We start from the raw sequence: 26,443 nt of genomic DNA on the forward strand, positions 1-26,443 counted from the left end.
GCCGTATTCAGATGGTACTCCGATTAAAACATATATTTGTTGGCTCACAAGAACCTTAGATAGGTAAGATTACTTTGTTAAATTGGAGGTGAGGAATAATGGATATTTGGAGGGCGAATGTAATCTATCTTCCTCCATCTGTTTTTCAGACACTTGGAGGTTTAGAGGAATTGGAAAGGATCTACGGGTGGTGACCATTATTGAGACTTGGTTGGATCTAGGTAAAATTCAGCTTCCACATCCCATGGTGAGCAATCCATATATTAGATCTTCGAAATTAGGAGTTGTACCAGGATCCAACCGATGATTGAGATGCCTAGATTTTCTTCTACTCAGGGTAAAAGAACAGCTATTATTACTGAGAGAGTTCTACATTTTAGCGTTGGGGGAGGTATTTCGTAGTACTTGATGCTGAATCCCTTCTGCTTCTGCAGTGAAGAGCCATAAATGGGTTGGCTTTTGAGGTCCAAGTTATATATTTGAGACCTTAGACCAGGTATATGATTCATTTTATACTTGGTACCCTATTGGTGATTAGGGTGTGGCAGTGATGAGTAAATTAAACCAATTATGCCGGTGTCAGTGACACATGTTTCTCTGTTTTCTCCTTAGAAATAGCAAGTTGTTGGTCAAATAGGAAGAATCTACCTGAAGCACAGGATTACCTCTGCCCCTGATGATTGTCCGGTTATTGAGAACACACAGGACAGAAACTTATATAAGTTGGGCTGTAACACACAATGGGAAATGAAATCAATTAAGTTGCCTTTTTGGTGCTATGCTGATCTAATTGTCGGCGTAAATGTTTCTATATTGCGAGGTGGAATGTTTTTAACATGTATATGACTGTGTTATGTGTATATGTTGTTGTAACTATTTTTGTATTACCTGTGCTGAATTAGAGATTAATATATTAAAAATGATATTTTCTAACAACACTGTTCTATGTGTATTGAGAATACATAATGCAGCTCATATTGATTTAGCGGCTGTTATGTATTTCTGCTTTCTGAGGGGATAAGCTCACTGTTTTATATAGTTTGTTGTACATTCCTTCCTTTTGTTGAAATATATGTTGCATCAGTATGCACATTTCTAGACAGAAGTGTCCTGCAGGATTCTATCTGGTGAAGAACATCTCTTAACGCTTTCCACTGAGAGTTAGGATTAACAAGATCACAACATAAATTAGTGTAATTATTAGCAGAGTGAATGTACCTATAGTATATCTTCCTAACCGCTACATTCCGCGAAGCAGGTTGGGGAGGGTTGGCTTCACATTGCCAGAGAATCTGTCATTATAAGAGTTACATTATAGGACAGCTCACCATTGCAAGATATCTACTTGTTTCTGCTCAGCTGCACACCAACTGCGTTTCTTGCATTGCAGTTCTAAGTCAATTCATTTAATTTGTCTCTGGCAATGAAGATTGCCTCCTCCAGGCCACCCTTTGATGTCACCTTAGAGGACTAAAACTCTGCCACACACCTCTCCTGAGACACCAAGCTGAATTAAAACCTCTGAACATTCCATAACTGTGTACTCCCCATTGTGACTGACCATTTGCATATGCCTTACAGAGCATAGATTGAACATGGTGAGGCAGAGTTGACACCACCTCAAATTGAATATCGGCTCTGCCCAAACAGCACCTGTGGAACAGCTTGCAAAAGTGGCCCTTGATAGGCAGGTGTGTCCCTGTCAGTTTCCATACAGATTTCAGGATAAGAATCCTGCTTTCCGCTGCAGGCTTCAGGATCCGTGTCTATTGGCTCAACATTCCACACAACAGATGAAGTGGGCTCTCTACAATCACATTCATCAAGTGGGTAGGTCTTTCTCTATGTTCCTTCCCAAAGCTACCATGTCACTCCCACACCACCTGCAATCATCAATATTGAAATGTCCAAAAAGTAAAATGCTTAATAAAGTCTAGTGCACTGCCGCTATATTGGTCAACGAGTCCGCACAGTTATGGGGCTTCAAGTTAACTAAAAACCCCCTTATGCCAATATTCCTCTTCTATCGACGATTCAACATTTCTTCAATTATGAAAAAACTCTCAACATTGTCACTAGTTTATTAGTAATACTTGTTTTGACCGGGCAGCATCGGTGAGGTGCACATTGGAAAAGCATCTTGCCTCTGTATGGTCAACCCACTATCTTTTTTACATCTGCTCTGTTTATTTGAGATCTGCTTCTGATGTAGACATCAAAGTTATGTTATGGTTCATACAGACAGACATGTAAATGAATGAAAAGATACAGAACAAAACATGCTTTTACTGAGCTGAGGCTCGCCTTCATTAAGACATGAAAAACCTGTTCAATGTACTAAAGTGTCATTTATTTTTGTCTTTGTTCTCAGAAAATGTTACAAAACAAAATACATGTTTATATTTCATTTTTTGATAAAAAGACCCTAACAGGGAAAGATTTTCTTTTCTTTAACATACTTTCCAAAGGGTAATTTAAAGATATGTACAAAGTGGTTTATGCTTGTGCATTGCTGCAATGTTGTATTTAGATATTTCTTCTTGCTCAAGTAAAGTTGGTAATTTCATATTTTCTGTGAGAAATTGCAGTAAAGCTAATCACAGTCAATGTCTTGATCATCCATCTCAGGCTCCGGAGGACAAAGGTCTTCTAAAGCCAACTCTAAAAAAAGAAAAACAGGATTTTAGTAAAGATATTCTGAGGCTGGAATAAACCTAGCAATTCAAAATGATATGATTCGTCAACTTCACAGACTTCAAAAGGAAATATTCCAATATCTGTTAATGGAGTAGGCCATTTCTAGATCCTTACATTTTTATCATACAAAAAGGGCTACAAACACAGTGGCAAATTAACACAAAGGTATACTTAATCAAATGAGAGAGCTTGTTAGATACTACTCATAATCTATGTAGAACATCTAAATACAACATAAGAAAATAAAAACAAGGAACGGTGAAGCATGAAGACACGCTTGCCATGAGCTCCGAGCAGGCCTGGGCGCACCAAGAGCCTAAAATCCTTAAAAATCAAAGGGGGAGGTGTGACATGAAGGTAGCTGGTTTGTGAAACCCTGCTCAACTGTAGGCCATTGCTGTTTCACTGCTTAAGCGGTTGGGGAGGCGATTTGGGAACCAAAAAGAAGAGGGGTGCAAGCACCAAGATGGCGCAGGGGAAGCATGGCACCCGAGACAGAGACCCGAAAAACCCTGCGGTGGCCGCGGACCACACTGAAGAGGGCGCTCATTGTTCTGGAGATTGACGCTGTCTACAGAATGTGCAGGATAGGTCCTGGTTGCGGATCAGGCGACCCCCTCCCCCCCGAGAAGGAGTATGGATGTCCGGAGGATGTCTGGACCGCTGCAGATGTGCCTGAGGTACACAGGACAGAGAGGAGGGAACGGAGGGGCAGCCGCAGACTCCCCACAAGAGTGCATCTCACCGCTTACAGATTTTTAGCCCAGCTGGAAAGTAGTAGGACAATCTTCAGGAGAACAAACATGTTGCAGTGGGGCTATTTGTAAGCTGCTTCTGAGTGGGGTGATATTGGAGCAGACTGGAGGGCAATGATCTGTGTTGGGAATCCCACATCACTAGTAGCGGGGGCAGCGTGGCGAGAGATTGCTCGTAACAAGGCTGCGTAATCCTAGGATTGTGGGCTTCCCAGAGGTATGGGGAAGTGGGGGTTTAACGGGACTGCTGATAACATAAATTCTGAGGGGTGGCGTTTCCTGACAGAGTGTTGCTGCACGTCCACCAGTGCGGCTTCCCTTGGCAATAGCGGACAAGAACTGTTAAAAATCTCCCAAAACCAAAGGCATCAAGATATAAAAGCACTCCGGCAGCCTCATAATATGGCCTCAAAGCAGCGGAACAGTGCAGAAGCGCAGGTACACGTGGATCCACTCGCCGGAACATTCAGAAGGTTTAGCAACAAAAGATAGCCTATGACTACTCCTGAAGGATTTGAAACAGGACTTCAAAGAAGATATAAAGAATAGTATGAAGGGATTGGCGTAATCCATAACAGAGCTGGACAAACATATCCTGGCAACAGAAAGGTGCTTGGACGACTTAGAAACAGCCATACGTGAGCAGGCCAACACGCAGTCGGTAACTACAATGCGAGTTGAAGACCTGGAGGAACAAGTGAGCACCTCATCGCGTGTTAGGAAGAAGCAGAGAACCGTTCCTATCCTAACATCCATCTAAGTGGGATACCAACACAGATCTGAGACCAGGATTTACAGGAATATGTACAGGCTCTCTTTTGTCCAATCCTTTAGACCCTGCAAGACAGTGCTATGATATTGGACAGAACGCATTGGATCTACAATGCATTCCAACAGAAGAGGGGCCTGAACCCAGATGTCTTAACAAGAGTCAACTTCTTCCAAACCAAATAAGACATCCTGAAAACAGCGCGGACGCTCAGTTCAGTGACATTCAGGGGGGCCATGGTCCGGCTATTTCAGGATCTCTGGCCAAGAGAAGATGACTGAATGTGGGCATTGCGTGGCTCTGGGATAACCAGATTAAATTTAGATGGGGCCACCTCATGTTCGAGGGTCAACAGCATAGTATAGTCTTAGAAGTGGAGGCTGAAGAACTGATGGGGAAAAGTCAAAAGGCACGCTGTCTATCGTGAGTCGTGGAAGGGGGTCTGGTGGAAGGGCATCCTCGGGAGAGGAGGTAGCCAAGGGGCCCAAAGAAAAGATCTGTGATGGAAACATCTATGAGTAATGACACCTGATGGGAGAAATAAAGTGGCTGCCTGATATTTGAATAAAGATCAGATTTTAAGGAGGGGGTGTGGGCCTGGGATTGTTTGGAATTACAAACCCAAATGACGGTAGTGGAAAGTGCCAGTGTTGCTTAGGCACGGTTTGGGGAACAAGAACATGTGGTTCCTCACTGCCGAATTGTTTATTATGATTTCATTTTTCGCAGTTTGTTTACCTTATTATTTGATGTGGTTAGCCAGGGGTATTTGCTCAATCCCTTGAAGGACCTGGTGCATTTTGTCAGGGTAAGGAGGGTACATGGAATTTTGCATTTCCAAAGGATCCTAGGAATGGGGGATGAGCCCGGGGGTCCAAGGGTGGTGACGCTCAATGTTCGAGGTCTCAATTCGCCCATTAATGCAAATCGTTACTTCAGAGGCTTAAAGCAATGAATGCGTCAATTATCTTTCTTCAGGAAACACATATGCTCCGGGGAGGGGTGTTGGGGATGAGAAAAGGCTTCTCAGTAGGCATTTCCCTGTGTAATACTTTTCATCAAGTGCGATAAAGTAAAGAGGTAGCTATCCTCTAAAGCGCTCATGAGGGTTTCAGAGGGTAGATTACTGATGATTAAGGAAATTCTGTGGGGTCGCACTTATACACTGGTTTCTCTCTATGCGCCAAATGATAATCAGGATGTGTTTTCCATGAACCTGATCCCTAAACTACGACAGTTTTGTCAAGAGGAGATTAATATGGAGAGGTAAGGGACATTTCAACTGTGTCTTTGCCTCACTCATGGACAAGACCCTCACCCCATCACGGGCGGATAAACAGAATTTTGTAATAATAGCCAAAATGCTCAGAGACCTTTCCTTAATTGAGGCATGGAGATTCTTCCATCATGCAGAGATGGATTATACTCACTAGTCAGCAGTGCACCAGGGTGTCCCCAGAATAGATATGTTGTTAATCCCCACCACCGATTTCTAGGGTGGTTTCCATAGACATTGAGCAGCGGGTCTTATCTGATTACGCCCCTGTAGTCCTAGATTTGGACTTCTCTGCAGCCTTCCCCTTAGAGAGAAAGCCTTGGCGTCTCCATATTAAAGAAACTGTGGAGAGGTTCTTTGAAGAGAATGATAATGGGGAAGTAAATGAGGCAATGCTTTGGGATGTGTCGAAAGCCGATATGAGGGGTGAATTTATAGTTAAAACAATGACATTCATGAGAGTCAGGAATGCGCAAAGGATAACATTGGTTGTAGTAGTGGCATTAAGGGAAACAGAACACAAGCATAGGCAATACCTGAAGAGTACGAGAGCCCTTAAGTTAGCCAGGTGTCAGCTAGTGGTACACATGATGGACTGAGCAACCACTGCTCTACTTCACACTAAACATTTCTATTACTCCAAAGAAAGTAAGGCAAACAAGTTCCACGCCGCAAAACATTGCAACATCTCTGCACGCAATCATATCACATGCCTCAAAAATACACAAGGTCGCACAACACTGGCAGATGAGCAGAAACTATCATGGGAAGGTTCTACCAATCTCTGGTAGACGAAGTACCGGACAGTCAGAGAATAGGGGAGTTTTTAGCATCTGTTCATCTTCCCAGGGTTTCCACGATCGATAGACAGATTGACGCATCTTATCAAGTTTGAAGAGGTAGAGAACATAATAAAACCATTTCCACACAGTGCAGACCCCATGGTCTGACAGTTTTTACAAAATGTTTTGCACACAATTGGCATGCCACTTGACCAAGCTGTTTAACGCAAATCAAGCAGTGGGCTCAGTTACACCCTCCAATGCAGAATCGTACACAATCTTATTATTAAATACTGGCCAAAGACATAGCCTTAACAGAGATGCTATGATTTTTGCGAAAATCCTGGCCACTAGATTTATATCAGTGCTACCAGAGCAGATTAATGTGGATCAAACAGGGTTTGGGTCCTAATTGTGTTGGAATGGTGATGGCGAATTTTCAGATCCTGAGTACTAGACTGAGTATCAGTGGTTTACGGTTGGACCCAAATCCACTACACAGGGACACTTGTCAGGGATTCCCACCCTCTCCCTTGATCTTTGCTCTAGCTATGGAGTTTTTGGCTTAGTTCATCCACTCTGATGATGGGATTAAAGGAGTTACTATCTGAGACAAAGGTCACAAAATTGGCATTATATGCTGATGATGTGTTGGTATTTCTGGAAGAGATAGAGACCTCAATTGCAGCCTGATCGTGACACTCACGTTTTGAGGACTTCTCAGGTTTCAAAATGACTATGGCTAAATCCATGGCATTAAATATCTTGGAACAGCAGGAGCGAATTGACATGATGCGCAGCACATGCTGTTAAAGTGGGTGGAGTCAGTGGACTATCTGGGGTTTTGTATTACTCATACATATGGAGGGTTGAATCAAGAAAATATTCCATAATTGTGGGCAAAAGCTCAGAGATTATTGGAGACATGGAACCTCCAGGAGACGTCATGGCTAGAGAGAACAGTGGGCGTGAAAATGGCATTGGTCACAACACTTCTGTATGAGTTCCAGGCACTGGCGATAACAATAACACCCAAAGTGGTCAGTGCAAGGGGCCATATTTAAATACATCTGGGCCCAAAAACTTCCCTGAGTCCTCGTAAGGCTTTGCAGAGAGCTAACGCCGTTCAGGGGGGTTTGGGTGTCCCTTATCTATATCGATACCTCTTAGCGGTGCCAATTTATCAAATGATGGACTGGCCTGGGTCACGGCAGTCTAAGAAATGGAAGGAATTGGAACAAGAGGAGTGCTGTATACCTCTGTCACACTGACCATTCGTATACCCTGGAGGTAGACAAAGGGGATGGATCTCTCGTCCACAACCCGCTGTACGCTGCAATACTGGGATGATGGGTGTAGATGGCTCAAAGTTTGGACTGAGACTGGGCCCCATTTTTCCGATTTCTAGGAATCCAGACTTTACCCTTCGTTAAAATAAGGCCACCTTTGCCAGGTGGGAAACACGAGAACCCTTAACTGCAGAGAAATTGTATACCAGGGATCCCCAAACGTTTAGTCAATGCAAGGAAACGTTTCAGTTATCTGAAATGGAGCACTTTAGATATGCACAATTAAGGCATTGGATATGGAATGGGTTGGTGAGAGCCGCAGCGTCTAGTGAGCCCAAAGAGCTTGAATTACTGGCAGCCGAGGGAACAGACAGTAAAAGAATTTCCCAATGCTATAAACCTTTGAACCCAGAGGAAATCTCCACAGTTTAACCTTACGTGGCGAAATGGGAGATAGAACTGGGGGTCTCGATGCCAAATGAGACATGGAGCCTGCTAGGAGGGCGGATGCTGAAAAATTCCAGATGCATGAACATATGGGAAAACTCATACAAGGTGTTTTATAGATGGTGCTTGATGCCGCAAAGGTTGCATAGATATTTCCGAAGACATTAGGCACTTTCTGGAGAGGTGGCAACATGGGCCACATGTGGTAGCAGTGTCTGGTAATCCAGACCTACTGGCAGGAAATTCTGGCTAAGATCAAAGATCATTAACATACAGCTCCCATGGGACCCCCTTGTGTTGGTTTTGGACAGTGATGATGAGGAAGGGTTATACCCAATGTCGGGACATAGGGCAGCTTGGATTACTCAATTGTTGAAGGCAGCCTGCCTGATGGTAGCACAATTCTGGGACCCCCGTACCCTCCTCCATGAGGGTCATCCCATAGCCTGCTGGTGGATAAAGATATGGAACACATTGTCCATGGAGAAGATATCAGCGATCTTGTCTGATGTTCATACCAAATATTTAGCAATGTGGGTGCCATTTAGAGAATATGTTATGGACAGGGAACAGATGTTTCATAAACCCCAATTTCTTCGTAATTTCTCCCTTCTCTGAATTCAAAGGGCTGTTACAGTGATGACAAAGTAGTTAACATCCTTAGTGAGATAGAGAAAGCCACCATCTGTCAAACCAGGCCTACACATGTTTTATGACACGTGCTTGCTCTCCCTTCCCCGACGCATAGACCACAAGCTTGATTTTGAATTGGAGATTATTTGGATTACTTGTTTCGTTATGTACATTTGTTTGCTTTTAAGCACTATGATTATGTTAGCTTATTTATTAGTTTTGATTGTTTAGAAAATGAAAACAATGAAAATAAAGCTTGATATAAAATAAAAACATGTTTTTAAAAAAAGAAGGTTACTACTTTATTAAAAAAAAGGAGAAGTCTACAACTGCGAATACTTGTGGAGTTTCATGCGATTGACTCTCTAACTCAGGATCCCACTATAGTGATTAAGACTGCGGACAAGGGTGGGGGATTGTGGTCTGGGATGCTGAACTTTACGATCAAGAGGCTCTCAGACTACTTAATATACCGGGCCATTACCACAAAAAATCAACAGCGACCCCTCTTCATCTACAAAAAAGAAGATACTTGCAATTAGTGAAAGGGGACTCCGAGAGGGTTTTTGATTTCATCAACTTTTCAGAAGAAAGAATCCCTCTCTTCTACATCATCCCTAAAGTCCACAAGGATATTTTGAGACCCCCCCTCCGGGCCGGCCCATTGTTTCTGGGTGCAGTTCTATTTTAGAACCCTTGTCTAAATACATAGATGTTTTCATCACACCATTAGCAATGGCTACTCCAACATTCCTTTGGATTCTAGGGATGTGATTAATCTAGTGGAAGCCCGTCCTTTTGACGCCTCTAAGCAAATTTTGGTTTCTTTAGATATTGAGGCCCTATACACGAATATTCCTCAGGACGTAAACTGTTTCAAGTTTGCGTGTCATGCTAGACAGACGTTCTCTACCACACAATGTCCCGACTGAATTTCTCACCAATTGGGCCGAACTAGTTTTGGCCAATAGTTTCTTTAAGTTTAAGGACACTTATTTTTTACAAACTAAAGGTACGGTGATGGGCTGCACATTTGCCCCCAACTTGGCGATTATTATTATTTCATGTCTTTGTTCGAGGAAAACAATGTGCTGAATGCCATCAATCCCTTTGCCAAACACATCAAGTTGTACCGTCGTTCTATAGACAACATCCTCTTACTTTGGGAAGGGGACTCTGCCACATTGGAAAGATTTATGGTCTGGCTCAACAAGGTGGATTCCAATTTAAAATTCACTTTTGAATTTTCCACCGCCAGGGTTGCTTTTCTTGATTTATCTATTTTTGTTGAAGATGGGTTCCTACAAACAGAGCAGTATAGACAACCTACAGAACGCAATACTACCTTGCAATTTAGGGTCAACACCCAAAAAGTCTTCTACGGAATCTGCTGTATGGCATGTTTTTACGGTTACGGCGCAGTTGTTCAAATATCACCCACTTTAACAAACATGCAGAAGTGTTGCAAGCTAGGTTGTTACTGCGAGGATACCCTAAAAAATTAAACATTCTAGGAAAAGAGTGCGATACACCAATCGGGACGCCTTGCTAATTGCAAAACCAAAAAGTCCAGCTAAAGAAAGGTAGTCTGTGTTTCTACATTCTGTAAATATAGGGATACTATTAAAGGTATTATCCTAAAGAATTGGAGGATTTTGAACTCCGCTGGAATTAAGTTACAAAAAACACTTTTTGCTTTCAAAAAGAGTAAAAGTCTGGCACAGAAACTTACACGAGCCAATAGATTACCCTTACAACGGAATTTGGTTAGAGACACCAACTTTAAACCTGTGTTAGGCCATTATCCTTGTACCTCATGCATGGCATGTATATTCTCTAAAAAATGATACAGTTCTCGAATGATGGAAGGAGTTGGGATTTGCGCACCTTCACTACTTGCAAAAGCAAGAATGTAGTGTACGCTATTCAATTCCCGTGCCAGTTGCTGTATGTAGGCAAGACCTCCAGAGAGATTCATGTGTGCATCCAGGAACACCGCTCAAAGATCAGGATGCGTTCTCTTACTGCCCCATTGGTTTCCCATTTTGTTGAGATGGGTCATGATGCAGATACATTAACATGGCTCAGTATTGAAAAGATTTCAGGAAGTGGGCCAGTGCAAACAGCTAACAAACTGGCCTATAAAGAACACATGTGGATTTTTAATTTAAGAACTCTCCATAAAGGCTTGAACTCCATGGAATCATGGGAGTTCAATGCCAGGTAGTTAGTTTCAGTTTAATTTTCCTTCTTAATATTTAATGTTATTCTCAGCTTTTATTCTCAATATTTCCATTTGTTGCATCTATTAAATTTTTTCAAAATTTGTTCTATTCCTTAACCACTCTCTTTTCCTGAATTTTTCAGCCAATATAATTTATATGATTTTTGATAGCTTACTTTTGTTATTTGTCAATTTTTTCCACGAGCCGAGTCACTTCTATATAGATACTGTTGCACGATTGCTGGTTTACTGCAGGCTACGTGATTTTCACTGTAGCCTGGTGCGGCAGATGGATCGAGCATCCAGGCCCCTTTCTTTGTCTCTTAGCGAATTCACACTTGCGCGGCATCACATGGTATTGCATTAGTCACATGCAATACGTGACACACTTGGGTCCCAGCAAGTGCCGTAATGCTGCGCCACAACTACCAGGTACAATACGTGTTGCTAGGCTTATTTAGTTATTTCCAGCCACGCCGCTGGTGAAGCACGTCATCATTGCTTGCCACGACGGACGTTTGCCAAATTGGTATTCTTGCGCTGTGTCGCGTATGTACTCGAATTTATGTAAGTAGCCGGTCAATTACTTTGTTATTTGCAGTGGTAGACAGCGCGCCTGGCCACTCGGCTGCTTGACACCTTCAGTACAGCTTATATATGGCTTATAGTCCTGAGGTTTGGTTACTGTCTCAAGTTTATTAGTTGTTGGCCTTGGCTATATATTGAATAGACCAATCTGGCATTACATTCTATGCTGCGGTCTGTTTGTGTTTAAAATCATTCACAACGTAGTTGGCCTTTTTATTGAGTACATTATGGATGGTTTGCCTACTAGCTTAGCACACTTCCATCTGGTGTGCCATGGGCAATTCTTCCATAGGGATGTTGGCAAACTTGGTATTTAGTCAGCAAAGCGGCCGCCTCCTCCTCCCTCGGGGTGTGGGCCCCTGTGTAGTTTACGCCAGTCCTACAGAACCATTTTTACCCACGTGTTTGGGGTATTTGCTTCATGTTGATTTGGTTTTTGTTTCACAGTGAACCAGGTCATTTTACGCTGGCATGTTTCGTCCTGCTGTACAACCCATTAAGGGGACACCCTTACACGCGCATTACGGAATAGTGCCGCCCTTAGCACAGAGACCCCAGGTGTAGGAGAGCAAGTCTGTAATACATGATATAGGACTGTCTTGCCCATCGATGCATTTTCCGGCTAGTTCATGTGTATTTGTTTTCTCTCCTTTTTTCTTTATTTATCTGACTCAAGATTTCAGTGGGCCCTTTGGGGACGGACAGCAGCCACGCAATCCTTTGTCCATTCTGGCCGCGAATGCTCATACACATGAGGTCAGTTCTGCTGCACTACTGTGCAGCCCTCTTGCCGATAGCCACTTTCTATTTATTACTCCTCCTTTATATTAGAAAACCTTTTGTAATATTGGCTTTCCGTGGTGCAACCCACTTGTCACTCGTCGTACGGCTCTATGGGTCTCACTCTCTTGCTCTGTTTTTTCAAACAACTCTGCAGTTGGGGTTGTCTTCGACTTTCTCTTGACTCCCCAATTTAATATTAATTTTAATTTCAATTTTATTCAACACATGGCTTGTAACAGGTAGAACGTGGTGTAGACTTTTGAGTTAGGTTTGGGATAGGGCACTGCCGCATATTTATGCAGTATTGCTCTTGCCTTGCAGCTTTTATGATATCTTTCTCCTGATGAAGACGTTTTCCAAAGTACATTCTACGTCGAAACCTGTTGAGCCCATTTTCCAGGGATTTGATCTACATAACATTCTTCTTCCTAGATCCACTCTTGCGATAGATTGTTTTTTAATAATTTCTATTGTTGCTTGTGAAAAAACCTCAAATATTAAAATAATTAGATGGGATGCGAGGAAAGTATATCCCTCCTCCTACTGCTAATCAATTTTTTCAGGCTTTTTAGCAATTGTTGTATGCTTGAATGTCACTGAGAGTTGTGTATGGTCTGAATGATGCACTATGAATGTTTGTTGTGGTGGACTATTTTTAGCCAGTTTTTATGTATACCCATGCTGTCTTGTTATGTGATATAATGATGTAGTGCAAATAAATATATATCATTAACAGACTTTTTTGAATTTTTGTATCATGGTGAATAAAATTTGATATACTTTTGCGTTTAACATAATTTGCTCTCTGGACACTTTTTCAGATTTGCCTACAACTGAGAATACCAACATTAAGGTACATACACTCCAGAAGTAGCAAAATATGAAGTCTTCAAAGGCTGAGAAAGCCAATGGTACCGTATGAATACTCTGTCAATATTAATTATTTCACAAATAAAAATGTGTCGTTACAAATTAAACCTTACCTCACAACACTCTGTTTCAAGATTCAGTAGTGTACACCTATTCTAAAGTTAAAATTAGTCTTGTAAAGTGTAGCTGAGTTAAGATTCAATATTGGGCCAATAATTTGTTTGGAGAGGTTTGTATCTTAGCAATACCATTACCAGCGTTTGTAGATTTAACATTTTGTTACCTTTGTACTTTGCAGACGTTAACTTTCCAAAGGTGGTAAAATTAACTCTTTTTAAAAACACTCCCATTCACCAACCTATTTACTTTTTATATTTTTGGGCTTCACTGTGTATTCTGAAACCTAATTTGTGCGACTACTGCAGGAGTGCATATGCACATTCTCTGAATATTGGATAGGTTACATCTAGCCATTCAACGTACAAGGCGTTAGGGTTGAAGTTTGAATTCACTTGTTCATGTGTGGATGTAGTACTTGCATATCCCTATAGTTATCAACTGCATTCTGCCATTGGACATATGCCCCATGCATGTTGTTAGTAACTATTCTCTATGCATACTTTGCTATATTTTGTAATGCTTGTCCTATTCTGAGCTCTTAGATATTTGTTGCAGTGTTGGTTTGTTTGCGGATCACGCTTGAGATCTGCAGATATGTGGGGTAAATCCGTTCAAGGTCCATAGCTCAACTATCATCCACTTGAAGCGGGTCCCTAGTCACAGTCTGGGAGCATAGCTCATGGGCAACACGTTTGTCTTGGAAGCAAGTCTGGATAGAACTCAAAGTTCATATTCTTGAAGTTTCTTCTCGTCTGGCCACACTAAGCAGTATATCGTGGCCTCTAAAGTTCTGAAATGTCATTATTACTGCTCTGGGAAGCACTCCCTGTTTTGGGTGGGAATCAAGCGATCTATGTGCCCTTTTCATAAGAAATTGGTGTGAGAAGGCAGCGCTTGGGAACAGTTCTTTCAGAAGTGTTTCCATAAATGTCAGTTGCCTCTTCCAATCCTAGGATTCTAACATTTGATCTTTCGGCTTTTGCCTTCAATTATTTCATTTTTTCATGTAAATATTTCCCGTCAGCTTCTAATCTTTTAACTGCCTTAGTCCGATCCGCTATAGCCTCCTCTGCTCTATTGGCCCGTCCTTCCACTTCTCTTGTTCAGCCAGCTATCTTAGCATGTTTACAACGGATATCATCCACTCTAGACACCACGCAATTAATCTGAGCAGACAATTTGCGATGACTGGATTTTAATTCTGCCAGTATCTCCTTAAGCGTGACCTTTGGTGTCCCTGGTCCATGCTACTGACCAATTCCGGCTCTGTATCAATTGCTTGGTAGACAAACTGTGTAAGTAATGGGCTTTTTTCCCCCCCTCTTGCAGTGCTCCATTTATTGTGTTTCGACATACCCGACTGTCCAGATTTTTTAAAAATGTTTTAGCAGCCTGCATATGGCACCAGATATATTAGTTTGGTTAGCTACAGCATTGCTATTATCAGGCCTTTTCCAGGTGCCTACTAGGCCATGCGCTGGGTTTTGTGAGGCTTGCATCCACTGATGCACTCTCCTTAGGAATTTTGCCCTCCTGTCTGCTGTCGATTTAGGACAGCTACTTCTTTATTGCATCATCATTATCCTCCCCTGCCCCCTTAATCGATCTCCTAGTTCTTAGGGTTTTACTTACTCTGGGTGTATTTCTCTGCCTTTATCATTCTATCACAGTATTAAGCCCACGTTAGCACAATAGCCAGGCAGCCCATTTGCTTAACCATCATGCTCTCGCCTTCATTTCCCCCCTTCATCAAGCCTCTATTTATGCAAGATCATGAGCAGTTAGTTCACTACAGTATTTGTTAAGGACCTCTACTGTGCATTTCTGACCGAGCACTGCATAAAACTGGACCTCAATATCTTCAAGACAAAATAAAACCCTATCACCATGCACGTACTCTAAGATCAAGCTCTGCCGGCCTCTTAGTAATACTAAAAACAAACTCAGTCAGGTTAGGCAGATCATCATTCTCGGCCTTGGCCCCCATGCTGTGGAACGCACTCCCATCCCACATCCGACTCACTGAAGACCTCATGTCTTTCCGCAAATCATAAATTACAAAGCAGCATCATGACCCGAGCGAGAAATCGAAAACTAATAACCTCTATTGGTTAGCTAAAAAGGACAAACAAAAAAAAAATTATAATCAAACCTGTGAAGTAGAAAAAAAGAATAAGTTTTACGAGAGCAGTAAAGTGGATGAAATTAATGAAATGGACAAGAGGATCAATGTGGACATGAGGAATAAAGTCGATAACAACAATTCAACTAACCCAAACTACTAGACCTAATTAACAATACAACGTCAAGACCCAAGCGAGAAATCAAAAACGAATAACCTCTAATGTAAACTAAAAACGACAAACAGAATAGAATGAATAAGTAGATCAAAGCAGTGAAGAGGATAAAAGAATAAGTTGTACGAAAGCAGTAAAGCGGTTGAAATAAATTAAATGGATTGCAATGACGAAAGGAACAAAAATGGACGAAAGGAATAAAGTGAAGAGGATGTAAAGATGAATACAGACGGATGAGTGCACAGGCAGATGGCATGGAACGTATGAATGCATGATATAAATTGAAAGTACAGAATAGACACATGAGACAGGGGTAGTACATGGACAGATGGATGAGTGCAGAGAGCGGATGAGTGTGTAGAGCGGATGAGTGCGTGGAGCGGACGAGTGCGTGAAGCGGATGTAGGGTGTGAGTGGATAATAGAATAGAGCGGATGCAGGGTGTTGAGCAGATGTAGGGCATGATAGTATTGAACAGATGTAGGGCGTGGAGCAGATGTAAGGTGCAGTGGTATTGAGCAGATGTAGTGTGTTGAGCGGTTGTAGGTTATGGTGCACGTGCGGAGCGGGTGTAGAAAGCGGAGCGAGGAGCGGGTGTAGAGAGCGGAGCAGGTGTAGAGAGCGGAGCGGGTGTCGAGTGCGGAGCAAATGAGTGATGTATGAGGATGGAACGGGTGAAGTGGTTGGAGGGAACGGGTGAAGTGGCTGGAAGGAACGGGTGTAATAAGGCGAAGAAACGGGTGAAGTGGTTGGTAGGAACGGAGGATGGACCTGGAAGAACAGGTGATGTATAGGGACCAGACGGGTAAAGTATGAGGAAGGAACGGATGAAGTATGTGGACAAAATGGGTCAAATATATTGAATAGAATGATTGAAGTATGTGGATGGAACGTGTGAAGTGGATGGATCAAATGTAAAATTTGGTTGGAACGGAGGAAGTATGAGGTTGGAACAGGCAAAGTATGTGAGTGGAACGGATGAACTGGGTGGAACGGATGAACAGGGTGGAACGGATGAACAGGGTGAAGCATGTGTATGGGACGGATGGGAGTGCATGGGACGGATGGGAGTGCATGGGACGGATGGGAGTGCATGGGACGGATGGGAGTGCATGGGACGGATGGGAGTGCACGGGACGGACTGGAGTGCACGGGACGGACTGGAGTGCACGGAATGGATTGGAGTGCATAGAATGGCGTGACTTACATGGAATGGTTTGGAGAGCATGGAAAGGAACGGTTTGGAGTGCTTGAAACGGTCGAAGTATGTGGAACAATCGGTGTACTTGGAACAGATGGAGTACATGGAACTATTGGAGTGAATCACCTAATGTAAACCACCATATTCACATCTCCACGCTCACTCTCTTCTTTACACCACCACTCAAATAGAACACAGCGATACTATGAAACCATTCGGTATAGCTGTTCTCATACCATCATTTGCCACATACTCCCCATCACTAACTAAACACTGCTGGTTACAAACCCTCCAGCCTAACGCAGCCAAAATTGGTCTGGATAACAACCTGCCAGAACGAACACATACTCTTGATCTCTCAACCTCCACACCTACCGATAAGAAGCAGCTATCACACAAATCCCACACCAGCTGCACACATATCCGGTGCTCACACGCACCTTTTGACTCTCTCTACTGACCTGAACTTCGGTTCCCGAGGGCGTTCAACCTACCAGCACCTTGAGACCATACCAATGGTACATAAGGCGCTATATAAATGCAAAGTAACATAACATAACAGTATAGATATTCCTCCTCTTAAGCACCGGAGCAGTATGTAATCATTGATAATGTGCCGCAGTTGGTCTTACGGACAAGTGAATTCTTCCTCAACGAATGCATTATCTCCATGCTGAGCCACCATTGATCTTCCGCCGTAGTACATCTTCCACATCTGAGCAAATGCACCCTTTCGCGTGCAAACTTTCTCCCCTGCTGTATCAATCTGACAGTGGCTCCATTCTCTGTGGATCGCTATGTTGTGCGGTGCAGACAGGCCTTGCTATCCCCCTTTTACCGGATTACTGTAAGCTCTGAGTTTTGGGTGCTTAATTCACTGCGGTGCACGCTCTCTGCACCTTCCCTTTGATGATTTTGTTGCAAGTATTAATTTTATCCGCTTAAGGGCTGGGGCACTAATGCAAATCAAAGGCAGTAGATCCTGTCCCGCCGTTATGGTATATATTGAGCGCTGACCTAGCTTTGAGAAGCAACGCAGCGCTTCGCCATACGGGAACACACTCTCTGGTACAGTTTTAGCCCTCGTTTCATCAGGCAGGTGGTGCCTCCACTCACCTCACCGACCAGCAGTCCACCATTAATGATCCGGACACCAGGTAAGGTTATCACAGGTCTCTGTTGCTTTCTACCCTCGTTACCCGGCATTTCTCTTTGTTATAACGCTGTATGGCACTCATCTACCCTGTTCTCTCCCTCAATGGTAACATGCGACACATCGCAGTATCTAATGTCATTCACCACCGTCGTCATCTTGCGAGCTGGCTCCTTCACAGACAGTTTTCACTAGGAAAGGTCTGGGTCTTCTGGGTTATTTTATACCATAATGATCAGCAGATTCTGCCACTGTTATGTTTTTGTAGGTTTTATTTGCAGCATATTTGTTTACTGAAATCTCAACATACTACACGAATTTGCAAGGCAACAAATAATTCAATATAGGTACAATGTAACATCAAAATTTCTTTAGCATTATAACAACCCCCCAAATAAAAATAGGGGGAAAAATGTTCACAACTGCATCTGCAATGTTCATTTCACTGAGGAGAGGTCGGCTCTCACCTTCCCAGGCAAGGACAAATCAACACATAGTAAGTCATGACATTGTGGATGGTTGTGATTATCCCCATTCACCCCACTCCAAGGATAAGGTCTTCAACAGTAGCGGCCTGAAAAACCTATGTTCCTTTCCCCGAACAAAGTGCACAAAGGGGAACCACGTGTGAGCACATTATGCTATTTTATCTATTGCCAAGGCAGAAACTCTTTCCATCGCCATTATCGCCCACACCTTGACCCACCAATATGCCATGCATGGCCCCCCACGGTTTCTCCAGAATCTGGCATGATTTATTCTCGCAGCCATGAGGTGGTGAGTTATAAACTTTGCTTTAGGTCCGGTCATAGGATAGACATCTGTGACATCGCCCAGAAGCAACGCCAGCGGGCACATCAGGAGAAGCCTACCCTTTATTTCTTTGATTTTCAAGTGAACCTCCTCCAAATATGTCAGCATCAGAGGGCAAAACCATCACATATGAGCCAGGTCTCCCAGCTGGCTACACCCATACCAATACCGATCAGAGTATTCAGGGTGGATCTTGTGTAGCCACAGTGGGGTCATGTACCAGTGAAAGCTAAGTTTAAGTGCACCTTCCTTTACAGGGTGCAGCAAGAGCTTTTCTGTGCCCTAGTCCAAATACGCTGCTAGGATTCTTCTGAAATGTCCCTTCCCAGCTCCTGTTCACACTTGATAATGTATGGGAGTTTCTCATCAGGGGAAGCATGCTCCAACACTGGCCACAAGCTTTATCCCAATGTGACAGGTTGACATCTGTGGTATCAAGAGAGCTGGGTTGTTGCGTCTGGCCTTCTTCGGGAGGTACAGCAGATGAGAGAGCTGGAAGGACAAACTAAATTTGCTCATCAACTTTCATTTCAGGGTTCTCTCTGCGAAAGCCCAATCCAACATAGGTGCCAGCTGGGCAGCTCGGAAAAACCTTTGTATGGATGGAATATTAAATCCTCCCAGCTCCCTGGATCTGACGAGAACCCTACGTGGAACCAAAGGGGGCTTATGTTTCCATATGAACTTCCCAATTTCCTTTTGAAGGTCTAAGAGATCCAGCTCTGGATCTCGGAGTGGGAGCACCTGGAAGACACAAAGCAATTTGGGGAGCACTGTCATTCTAATAGCATTGATCTGGTCTAGCCAGGAGATCTTCTGTAAATCCCATTGCTTTAACAAATCTTTAGACTCCTTGCATAACGGGGCAATATTAGCTGCCATCAGAGATCCATACCTTGGCGTAATCTGAACACCCAGGTAAGAAATCCCACGATCAGCCCAGGGGAAAGAGAATCAAGCTTTCAGGGGGTCCATGATCTTAGGCGCTTCAGTTATGTTCAATCCAACCAACTTCTTGTGATTTGTATATGTTAGGCAGAAACCTGTGCAGTTCCCTCTGGGACCACTGCAAAAGATTTAAGACTACAGGTGTTTAGCAGTAAACCCACTTGGTAGCAGTCTGTACCACCCAGATTTACCTGGTAGCTGTGGATGAGCAGTCAGACTTCCCTCAAGAAGAGTTAGGCAGTATATAGAGCATACATAATAGGTACAGAGGCACATTAGTACAAGCAAACACTGACCAGAGCTAGGTGTAAAAGTATATAATTATTTATTTAAAAGACACACTCATAAATTACACTAGCACAGAAAAGGTAAGTAAGTCAAAACACAGTCACTATTACTTATATGTACATCCCTAGTTATTTGTTGGACAAGTCTAAGTTAACACCACTTATTTCCAAACAGAGGTGAGCGCTTAACGTTAGATGGCACTCCAACAAGTTAGTTAAAAAGGGAGGGAAAAGGCAGAAGTAATGAAAACAGCAAGGTAAAACACTTTTCAGAGATTCACAGTAAGTTTAGAAAGGCAGTCTATTGCGGAGCACGAAAGTTCGGTTGCCAGGCCCACTCCAGGGAAAGCCAGGCGAAAAGATGTCCAAGATCACACAATGTCACAAGTCTTTACAGGTGAGTAGGAAAGGTTTTACCAAGTTTAGAAAAGTTTAGTTAGGGTGTCCCAGGCTTACCCAGGTCCGAGAGCCGAGGGCTAAATCTACCCCGTACATTCGGTGGCAAGGGAAGCTGGGCGGAACACGGTACCTTTAAAATGGAAAGGATCCTCCAGCGGTGGCAGTTGTTCCTGGTAGTGGGTGCAAGTCGCGGCGTCGTCCAGAGGAAGAGAAGATCTTGACGTGGAGGAAAGCTGAAGGTCGTTGCACTACCAGGGAAGAAACCAGCCGTGGATTTTTCCGGTTAAAAGGATGTTACCCCTCTTTCGCGGTTGAGGTAAAAAGTGGTATCCCGGTTACCGGGGTGCTTGGCACAGGCAAGGCGGCCACAAGATGCTTCAGGGAGGCGAAAAGAAGGCAGAAACTGGTTGTCCCCACCAGTCAAGGGAAGAAGACTCTCCCGGCTGGAGATCTCCTCTGTCGTTGGGAAAAGTGGTGAGACGGTTCCGCAGGGCTCCACCGGTGGTGTCGTCTTGGCAGGTCGGCTCGGCTTCTCCCTCTTCGGCTTCTTAGGTCCTGTGGCGACTTCTGAAGAACCAGTCCCAAAAACCCTGCTTTTATGCAGCAAACCCCCATTCATACAGCCTAGCTGTCACTCAAACATGCTAAGTGGTGAGCGGGGCGGCTCACCACTAGGGCCAATCACACCAGAGTGCGACGTGAGTTGGCAAGGCAACTCAGTCCAGGGAGCCTAAACCCCCTCCCACACCCCCTGTGGTACCCAGACAGAATGGCACCACTTTGGAGGGCTTCTGTGCAGAAGCCCGCCAAAAGTGGAACAAAGGCTCGACTCGGGTTCAGGGTTACTGAAGTGAACCTAGACGCCATTTTGGCGGCGAGTTCTGACAATAAATCCCAACCGGTGAATTTATATTAAATAAATAAACCGGCAGTATCTTTAACATTGCACCAAAAAGTGGTGCATAAAAATCAATGGGAAATCCCATTGGGAAATATTCCGGTGGAATATTTCCGTGGTATCCACTGCCACCAGCCAGAAACTCGGCGAGGGGGGACGGGACAGTACCCCCTCGACAACAGACCCAGGGGCAATCTAATTGCCCCTACCAGTACTTCCACAGTATGATGGTTTGTACTGGTTAAGTCCCTAAGTTAAGACTAGTAAAGTCAATGGTGACTTTACAGACCCAGGGAGACAGTAGTCAGTCCCAGGGTGTGGAGGCTATGTTTGGGGGTCACTATGACACCCCTGTGTTACTGCACTGAGGGTGCTGTGCAACACACATTCAAAAAACAATGATAGCCTATGGGGAAAAAATACCCCATAGCCCATAAGCACATAGCAAGTCACAGAAACACTCTCAAGTCATGTCCAAGAGTGAGGGTAAAAGAGTCTCACTCTTGGCAGGAGAAAAAAATAAACCCCAAAAATCCAGCAAAGCTGCTGGGGGACTCACTAGGTTAGGAAATTCAGCCTAAACAGAGAATTCTCCCTAACACTCACCCCCCCCCCCAGACTAAGGGACAGGAGGATTTAATCCACTCCTGGATGAACCTCATACCTCTAGTCGATGACATACATCCTAGAGAGTCCATCAGCATTTTGATGGTGACGCCCTGACCTGGGTTCTATGGTTACATCAAAGGTTTTCCTTTGTAAGCTATATGACCTACAAACCCTTTGAGGAACATCAGTCTTTTTAAAACTATAGGGGATCTGGTTGACCAGTCCCTCAGAAGTTGGTACAACTTCTGAACCTGCTTTAGGCTTTTTCAAGGGGTCCTTATAAAGGATACCCTTAGATCTAGAGGGCCCTCCAAGGTTCCTCACCACCTCTCTGTGAGGAGCAGGTTGGGTCTTAGGCCTCTTGGGTGGAGGGGTTGGAGATAAGCAAGGTACATGCTTCTCCTTCCTCTTAGATCTAACCTTACCTACTTTAGGAGATTCCCTCCTAGCATCAGGATTTTGGTTGGGGTCTTCTATAGAAGGTCCAACAGTCTGAAGGTTTTTGGCCTTAGACTTTTCTTTTCTGGTTTTCCACCAGCACTGAGAATTACCATTTCTCTCAGGTCCAGATAGGGGCCTAGTTGGTCTATCCACCTCTTCCTCAGAAGCAGGGGGAGTCAGAGACTCTGAAACTAGGGGAACAATGATGGAGCTTGGTTGGGGCTCCCATGTTCCTAGCATACTATCCTGAAATGTGCCTGGGTTAGAGGTCAACTTACTAACACCAGGCTTGTAGTGGGGTTCTCAGTAGGGGTTCCCACAGGCTTAGAGTGGCCCCTTAAGGTGGCCTCTCTAGCCAACTTGGTTAGGTTCTGTGTCTCCATACTGGGAGGCCTGGGGGTACTAGATACTACTTCTAGAGTTTTTAGATCATTCCCCAGCAGGACTCTCCCAGGCACCTCATTCTTAACACTGACAGGAATCCTCACTGTCATGTTATTACACTGAATGAGGGCTGGTAGAATAGGAACCATTTGGACAGGGCCTCCAGAATTTCTAGTGGGACCTTTGGGTGCCTTAGCCACATCCTCAGGTCTGAAAAAGCTTTCATCCACTACTGTACTGCTAGCCCCAGTGTCTCTCCTGGCAGGAGTGTCCTGGCCATTGATGAGAACACTGTCTAGATAATATGTTTTAGAGTTTGCTGGTAGAGAGTTATAGATTTCCCTATTCTGGCTACTAACCAGATCCATAGGCTCTAAGTTTACAGTTGCTTGAAGACCCAAGGGCTCTTCAGCAAAGAGTGCAAAGTGGGCACTAGCCATCTGTACTTCATCCTCAGGAGTGAAGGCTAAGGAGACTGTGCTGACCCCTGCAGGTTTACCCTTGCATCTGGGATCCCCTTTGATATGGTCAGTAGCCTGACAGATGTAGCATTGTCCAAATGCTCTCTGAAAGGGTGGCTTGTTCTGATCTCCTTCTGGTTTGTGGCCAGAAGGTACATTAGCCTGATGGGGTCTACCTTGGGGCTTACCCTGGTTATTTTGTTGTTTGGGGCCCTCTTTGGGATAGGAATTTTCAGAATTCTCTTTGGAGTCCTTCTTAGGCTGTCTCCCCTCATCCTTCTTCTGAGTTACCCCAGAATCCTTGTGAGTAGCCCTGTTGGCAACCCACAAGTCAGCAGCCTTAGCTAGCTTTCTAGGATCTAATTCCTGTGAATCAGCCAAGTGCTGTCTGAGCTCAGGAGCGCAGGCATCATAAATTGACTCCATCATTACAAGATTTCTCATTCCTTCATAAGTGTTCACTTTGTAACCCTTAATCCATCCCTCTAAGTTTTTCAACCCTTCACACACCCAGGTAGCCCAAGGGGTACCATCATGCTTTTTGCGGCTTCTAAACCTCCTAAGATACTGGGAAGGGGTCTTCCCAAACCTAGCTATCAAAGCTAGTTTCACACATTCATACTCTTTCCTATCCTCCTCCCCCAACTCCATTACTGCATCAGTTGCAACAGGGGGGAGCCTAGAGAACAACCAGGTGAGTAACTCATTACCTGTGATGTTCTGGAGCCCATGATTATACTCAAACATAGACAACCAATCCAACACATCCAACTTAGGCTCATACATACCAATCAATTCTTTAGGCATCCGGGGTCTTTTAGGACTGGAACTTCTAGAGGAGCCAGAGAGAGAAGCATTCTCAACAGACAATTTCTTCATTTCTAGCTCATACTTGAGCTCCATTTCTCTTAGCCTTAGTTCTTTGTCAGTTTGAGTATTAAGTTTCTTGTACTCTAATTCCAGTTTTATTTTCTCCAGTTCATAGTATTGAGGACTAAATGTGGGACCTGGCAAAGGTCCAGTAGGTACAGCTGGTAAGGCAGAGAGAGGCCTAGAGGGAACATCTACAGCAGTTTCATCTTCCTCTTCTGGTTCTGACCCAAGATCATCAATACTTTGTTCAATATCAATATCATTGCTGTTCTCTACATTTGCTGGAGTGGTAGGTTCCTCTGAACCATCAACCAGACTTTGGTTTTCTAACAACCTTTCTATTAGCTCTATTTTCTTGCCTTTAGTCATGAGATTCTTATGCTTACAGAGAACTCTTAAACAATGAGCAGTTTTTGTAGCAAGGGACTCTTGACTATAACTTTCCATAGCAGACGTGTTAGAAAATGACTTTTTCTTTTTGTACTTAAGCTTTGTGGTTAGTTGCACTAAGGTATCTCAAAAGTACACTAAAGTGTATACTCAATACAAATCCCACCGCTGTACACCAGTGTTAGGCAGAAACCTGTGCAGTTCCCTCTGGGACCACTGCAAAAGATTTAAGACTACAGGTGTTTGGCAGTAAACCCACTTGGTAGCAGTCTGTACCACCCAGATTTACCTGGTAGCTGTGGCTGAGCAGTCAGACTTCCCTCAAGAAGAGTTAGGCAGTATATAGAGCATACATAATAGGTACAGAGGCACATTAGTACAAGCAAACACTGACCAGAGCTAGGTGTAAAAGTATATAATTATTTATTTAAAAGACACACTCATAAATTACACTAGCACAGAAAAGGTAAGTAAGTCAAAACACAGTCACTATTACTTATATGTACATCCCTAGTTATTTGTTGGACAAGTCTAAGTTAACACCACTTATTTCCAAACAGAGGTGAGCGCTTAACGTTAGATGGCACTCCAACAAGTTAGTTAAAAAGGGAGGGAAAAGGCAGAAGTAATGAAAACAGCAAGGTAAAACACTTTTCAGAGATTCACAGTAAGTTTAGAAAGGCAGTCTATTGCGGAGCACGGAAGTTCGGTTGCCAGGCCCACTCTAGGGAAAGCCAGGCGAAAAGATGTCCAAGATCACACAATGTCACAAGTCTTTACAGGTGAGTAGGAAAGGTTTTACCAAGTTTAGAAAAGTTTAGTTAGGGTGTCCCAGGCTTACCCAGGTTCGAGAGCCGAGGGCTAAATCTACCCCGTACAATCGGTGGCAAGGGAAGCCGGGCGGAACAAGGTACCTTTAAAATGGAAAGGATCCTCCAGCGGTGGCAGTTGTTCCTGGTAGTGGGTGCAAGTCGCGGCATCGTCCAGAGGAAGAGAAGATCTCTACGTGGAGGAAAGCTGAAGGTCGTTGCACTACCAGGGAAGAAAGCAGCCGTGGATTTTTCCGGTTAAAAGGATGTTACCCCTCTTTCGCGGTTGAGGTAAAAAGTGGTATCCCGGTTGCCGGGGTGCTTGGCACAGGTAAGGCGGCCACGAGATGCTTCAGGGAGGCGAAAAGAAGGCAGAAACTGGTTGTCCACACCAGTCAAGGGAAGAAGACTCTCCCGGCTGGAGATCTCCTCTGTCGTTGGGAAAAGTGGTGAGACGGTTCCGCAGGGCTCCACCGGTGGTGTCGTCTTGGCAGGTCGGCTCGGCTTCTCCCTCTTCGGCTTCTTAGGTCCTGTGGCGACTTCTGAAGAACCAGTCCCAAAAACCCTGCTTTTATGCAGCAAACCCCCATTCATACAGCCTAGCTGTCACTCAAACATGCTAAGTGGTGAGCTGGGCGGCTCACCACTTGGGCCAATCACACCAGAGTGCGACATGAGTTGGCAAGGAAACTCAGTCCAGGGTGCCTAAACCCCCTCCCACACCCCCTGTGGTACCCAGACAGAATGGCACCACTTTGGATGGCTTCTATGCAGAAGCCCGCCAAAAGTGGAACAAAGGCTCGACTCGGGTTTTGGGTTACTGAAGTGAACCTAGACGCCATTTTGGCGGCGAGTTCTGGCAAAAAATCCCAACCAGTGAATTTATATTAAATAAATAAACCGGCGGTATCTTTAACATTGCACCAAAAAGTGGTGCATTAAAATCAATGGGAAAACCCATTGGGAAATATTCTGGTGGAATATTTCCGTGGTATCCACTGCCACCAGCCAGAAACTCGGCGAGGGGGGACGGGACAGTACCCCCTCGACAACAGACCTAGGGGCAATCTAATTGCCCCTACCAGTACTTCCACAGTATGATGGTTTGTACTGGTTAAGTTCCTAAATTGACTAGTAAAGTCAATGGTGACTTTACAGACCCAGGGATACAGTAGTCAGTCCCAGGGTGTGGAGTCTATGTTTGGGGGTCACTATGACACCCCTGTGTTACTGCACTGAGGGTGCTG

At 44.1% G+C, this 26,443-nt stretch overlaps 1 protein-coding gene across 5 annotated transcripts in view; it reads right to left on the reverse strand.

Annotated features, from left to right (window-relative positions):
- Positions 1 to 2,328: 2,328 nt before the first annotated feature.
- ATRIP (ATR interacting protein) overlaps positions 2,329 to 26,443 on the reverse strand; it is a 1,393,117-nt gene continuing 1,369,002 nt past the window's right edge. For 3 of the 5 annotated variants that reach the window (XM_069643859.1, XM_069643860.1, XM_069643861.1), the window contains one exon: positions 2,329 to 2,661. In XM_069643859.1, coding sequence (XP_069499960.1) covers positions 2,594 to 2,661 — 68 coding nt within the window. In that variant the 3' untranslated portion in view covers positions 2,329 to 2,593. The remainder of the gene's footprint in view (positions 2,662 to 26,443) is intronic. The other 2 variants (XM_069643862.1, XM_069643858.1) reach the window with 1 other exon arrangement.

The sequence above is a fragment of the Ambystoma mexicanum genome, chromosome 2p (genome assembly GCF_040938575.1).
Source record: "Ambystoma mexicanum isolate Mex_15411 chromosome 2p, UKY_AmexF1_1, whole genome shotgun sequence".
NCBI classification, from domain to species: domain Eukaryota; kingdom Metazoa; phylum Chordata; class Amphibia; order Caudata; family Ambystomatidae; genus Ambystoma; species Ambystoma mexicanum.